The sequence below is a fragment of the Pinus tabuliformis genome, chromosome 9 (assembly GCF_031772625.1).
Source record: "Pinus tabuliformis cultivar Carrire ecotype Pingquan chromosome 9, CPIR1, whole genome shotgun sequence".
Taxonomy (NCBI): domain Eukaryota; kingdom Viridiplantae; phylum Streptophyta; class Pinopsida; order Pinales; family Pinaceae; genus Pinus; species Pinus tabuliformis.
Window position 1 is genome coordinate 915487246 of NC_142307.1, and position 4787 is coordinate 915492032.

Sequence of the window (4787 nt, forward strand, 5' to 3'; positions counted from 1 at the left end):
TTCTATGGTAAGTGAAATAAATGTAGTTTCTTTCAGACATAGGCACATTACTTGGGGTATGTGGTCTCCAAGGAAGGCATAACAGTAGATCCAAAGAAGATAAGAGTTATCATGGAGTTGATATCTCCTATAAATGGGTATGAGATGAGATCATTCATGGGGTTGGCATGCTATCATAGGAGGTTCATTCGGAACTTCTCTCAGATTGCATATCCTCTTACGTCACTGTAGAGGTAAGGTAAGAAATTTGAATGGACAAAGGAATGTACAACAAGTTTTGAGAAGTTAAAGAAATTGTTGACAAAAGCTCAAGTGTTAAATATTGCAGATCCAAACAAAGAGTTTGTAATGGGTACATATGTTTGCAAGAAAGGAATTGGTGGAGCCCTTATGCAGGCAGGACGTGTAGTAAGTTATGAGTCATAGAAACTGAATGAGCATGAGCATAACTATCTGACACATGATATTGAGTTGGTAGTGGTCATTCATGCATTGAAAATGTGGAGGCACTATCTTCTTGGTAGGAATTTCTTATTGATGAGCAATCACAGTGGGTTGAGATACTTGTTTGACCAACAAAATGTGAATAATGGGAAAGCTATATGGTTGGGCACGATAAGTGAGTTTTACTTTGACATCAAGTACATCAAGGGTAAAGACAATAGGGTTGCAGATACCCTTAGCAGGTAGATACAGGTAAATCACATTGTAGCTATGCGTTCTTATGGGACAAAATTACAGGATCATGTTTTACAAGCAGGTTAGCAAGATGATAGGTATAGAGAGCTTATCCACATGTTACAGTGGAGTACATGTATAGGTATAAGTTCACAGGATGTAGACTATCATCTCTCAGTAGATGACTTGATCAGATTTAGGGACAGGATATATGTGTTAGGCAACAGTGAGCTAAAGAAAATTACCTCGAGGGAGTTTCATGCAAAACTATATTCAGGTAACCCACGGTACCAAAATACATTGACAGTAATAAAGAAGTTTTATTATTGGAGGAATCTCAAGAAGTATGTGGCAAAGTTTGTGGCTAGATGTTTGGAATATCAAAAGGTAAAGGCAGAGTAGGCATCAAGGTGGACTACTACAACCGATTCTGATTCCAAAATGGAAATGGGAGCCCATTTCCATGGATTTCATTACAAATTTGTCGAGGACATCTAGACATCATGATTCTATGATGGTTGTGGTGGACGGGTTGACTAAGGTAGCAAACTTCATTCCATTGAAGACTACATATTCAACTAGTGATGTGGCATAGGTGTTCATCAAATACGTGGTTAGATTTCATGGTGTTATAAATAAGATTGTGTCAAACAGGGATTAAAGTTCACTTCCAAGTTTTGGAAGGAGTTGTTTGCAAGTTCATGTATAGACTTCGGCATCACCACATCTTATCATCGTTGCGCTGCTCCCGCGTTAGCTTGTGCATACTTCTGAGAGTATACACAGATGGATGTGCGTCCTTCCTGAAATCTGACAACCTCGTTATGTTCAGGAGAGAGACCGGGAATTTCATGCGACCGAGCACCTTCTCCACCGTTTGCATTCTATGAGGATAAGTGCTCACGAATGACTCCTCCAGGATTGGCTCCCTCTCAAAATTACATTTGTGGGTGTGCGTCTCATTCCACTGCTGTGCACTGCATTACGACATTGGCGGCGAACATAAATTTCAGAAGTATGCATCAACATGAATAGAAACATAAAAGTCAGGATTGGAAACACAACATTGTTAATATTACCTGAAATGCATGGGAGAAAATCCACGAAAGAAGACTCTTGTTTTTGTAGCATTGACATTCTCATCTATCCAATTCCCCCACGCTGTCAACGCCTTTTCGAAGGCAACCAATGGATCCAACCGAGGGTGAAGGTAATTGCCTTCTTGAAAGAAGTTTTCTCTGTAACAAATACAGTATTAATTGAGCTCAGAATTCTTAGAGTATCTAAGCAAACTTTAACCTGTGAGTGAGAACAAGAAATTCAAAACCCATGGTATTTCATTGTCTCTTAATGAAAAACAGGCAAATATATACTAACACAGTTCATAAAAAATGGCATGGTACAGATCGATGGATATTTGTGTGTTAGAGGGAAACAAAAGGGATAAATATTCCAAGACAATAAAGAGCTTAGTGGTAAATCTCACTTTATTCAAAATCCAATGAAACTACTAAACTTTAATATATACCGTTAAGGGGTTAGATTTAATGGTGAAAGATTAGAAGAGTATTTCACCTTAGTGAAACATAAACTTAGTTATTCATGTTATAAAGTTTAATTCTAATAACAATTATATTTGGTTTTGAGTTATACTGAAATAATAGATTCGTTAGCTTATACATGAATACATGAGTAGATCAAAATTCATAACTTCTACTAAATTAAAATTGGGGTGAATTTGCCCAGAATTGGAAAACATTAAACCTAGTGGGGAAATGCAAATGGTGATAGAAGGAGAAATGGGCATGAGAATTTAGACATAGACACATGAACCCAGCTGATCCAGTTTATATGCGTATGAGATTGAATAATAATGTGCGTAGAATTGTACAAATTTATCAGGACTGTATAAATATAATGCGAAGAAGGAATAGGAATAGAATCCATCCTGAGAATTTGAACAAAGAGCTGGAAACAGCACCCAACGAGAAACAGATCTCCTGATCAAGTTTCTCGTAGCCACCAGCTTCCAGTAAACTCAATGTATATGAATAGATTCCAGAGAAAGATAAATTTAACTTGATTTGATTTAGGTTTGATATATTTTGGACATTAAAATGTTACCAGCCAGATCTAACTGGTTTGGTATGCATGTATTCCCAGTTTCAAAACAAAAGAAAAAACACCCTATAGCCACATAACGAAATACTTTTGAAAGGGTAACTAGCCAAGCATGCGATAGAAAGCTTACGTAGCTGCCTTATTCCCATGCGTCCACCAATGTCCTGAATTAAAGACCAGGATATCGACATCTTTCCAGTTAGCCCCGTGCTTCTCAATTGCATCAAGCCTAAGTATCCCCCTGGTCTGATTCTGAAACTCAATGTTTGCTTGCTCAACTAAGAAGGGTGCCCAGTAAAATTCAACCGATACATTGTAATCCTGCACTACCACATTGCACTAAATTAAAATTGCTGCAACTTAATTCTATTCTACCGACAGAAAATTCATGTACATTAAAATGCTTGCCTGCGCAATGTATGCATTTGCGGCCCCTCTGCTTCCCCAATACCTTCTATCATCAGACACTACAGTGCTGAGAACGCACAGCAAGGATTCCCACTGATTGCGATTGATTGAGTCCCCGATGAACATGATTTTCTTTCCCCTCAGTCTCTCGAGCATCTCTGTAGCATTCAACCTTCAGGGCAAGAAATATGTTAAGTTTTTCACCTAATCAGTCACGAATTTAGGATGATTAAATATTTGAGTAACAGGAACAAATCATGGATTTAATGGGATGATTAAATATTCGAGTAACAGAAACAAATCATGGATGTAATAAGGGTTATTGATAATTACCTGGGAAGGTTACAGTCTTTGGGTTGCCATCTCCAATTTGTGAAGCCGGAATCCTGCCTCCCATTCCCTTTGCAGTCAAAATCCTGGCTCATATAATGGCATTTTCCAGCAGGATAAAGAGGATATGAATCATCTCGAACCCATTTCCCCGAATATATATCACAGTGCACTGGTGACTTTTCATTCTCTTTGGCTGTAGATGCTTTGGCATCTGCCGTCTCGTCAATTTCTGGTGCAACAAGGGAAATGTTTTTAGACTGATGTCTGTGGCTGGAATTTTCGGAATCATGACTTACACCAGCATTATTGCCACGCCTGGCCTCAGACTCCTCGGCTCCATGATTCACTTTGTCAGAAGTATTTTGTAAGGGAGAAAAGCTCGGAGCCAAACGACCAACACCATGGGTGTCCTGAGAGAAGCTGAAATCTATTTGGAGTACTTGGTTATGACCTCTTTCTTCCCCATCTGACCACAGGGAGGATGAGCAAACAATCAACCAAAGTACAGCCCCCGCCATAATAATAGAAACAACTCTGTTATTTCTAACTTTCTTCATCCATCTATCCCACTGGTCCATATCTTTTTTTCTCTCAGAAACCCAAAATTGACTGAATAGGAAAGAAAATGAAAACCCTTAGACTCGCAAACTTTGCTACAAGATTCTACGAGAGATCAAAGTTGTCTACATCAATGGCCATGAGATGCAAATAAATAGTCAGCAGAAAACCCAAACGGGTAGCTAATTTTATTTTTAATGATGTGGCTTTCCACCAGTAATAAATGCGTACACCTAGTTGTATCATTGATGGATTTTTTTATGATTGCTGTTATTTAGTTGTCTCGCACATTTGCAGTCCAATTAATGTAGGGTGGGTTTGGGTTTGTTACAAGTCAAGCAGGGTTCTAGGGTTTCCATTCTTTTATGCTTGGAGATCACTGCAGATTGATCAGAAGAGCCTGCGCTTCCGGAAAGAAAATGATCGTCGTCTAGCGCGCCTGAAGGATTGTGGGGGTTTTCTTGGATAAAGCGACGACGAACAATGGACGAAGGTGGCCTTCCATGTTTCGAGGGATTGGAGGAGCGTGAATTGAGGCGGGTCACATATGGAGTCGCGCTGTATTTAACAGGTGGTGTTTCAATTTAAATAATTTATTAAGAAAATAAAATAAAATAACGAATGTTTATTTTTTCGATGGGAAATTGGTTTTTTGATATATCATTTAATTTGAAGGCGGTTGTTTTAAA

General features: G+C 38.6%; 1 protein-coding gene across 1 annotated transcript; it reads right to left on the minus strand.

Annotated features, from left to right (window-relative positions):
- Positions 1-1396: 1396 nt before the first annotated feature.
- LOC149151726 (protein trichome birefringence-like 1) lies at positions 1397-4196 on the minus strand. The gene is made up of 5 exons (XM_089443244.1): positions 3541-4196; positions 3208-3379; positions 2930-3120; positions 1758-1916; positions 1397-1655 (listed from the first exon to the last, which is right to left on the minus strand). Exons 1-5 carry the CDS (start codon positions 4116-4118, stop codon positions 1397-1399), a joined length of 1359 nt encoding a protein of 452 aa, XP_089299370.1. The 5' UTR covers positions 4119-4196.
- Positions 4197-4787: the final 591 nt, after the last annotated feature.

What these genes read in the sequence shown, in the direction of transcription:
- LOC149151726 (XM_089443244.1), bottom strand. Translation starts at nt 4,118, where the DNA reads ATGGACCAGTGGGATAGATGGATGAAGAAAGTTAGAAATAACAGAGTT. An exon ending in AAAGACTGTAACCTTCCCAG is followed by an intron (nt 3,380 to 3,540) that starts GTAATTATCAAT and finishes CTTGCCCTGAAG; the next exon opens with GTTGAATGCTACAGAGATGC. An exon ending in CATGGGAATAAGGCAGCTAC is followed by an intron (nt 1,917 to 2,929) that starts GTAAGCTTTCTA and finishes TATTTGTTACAG; the next exon opens with AGAAAACTTCTTTCAAGAAG.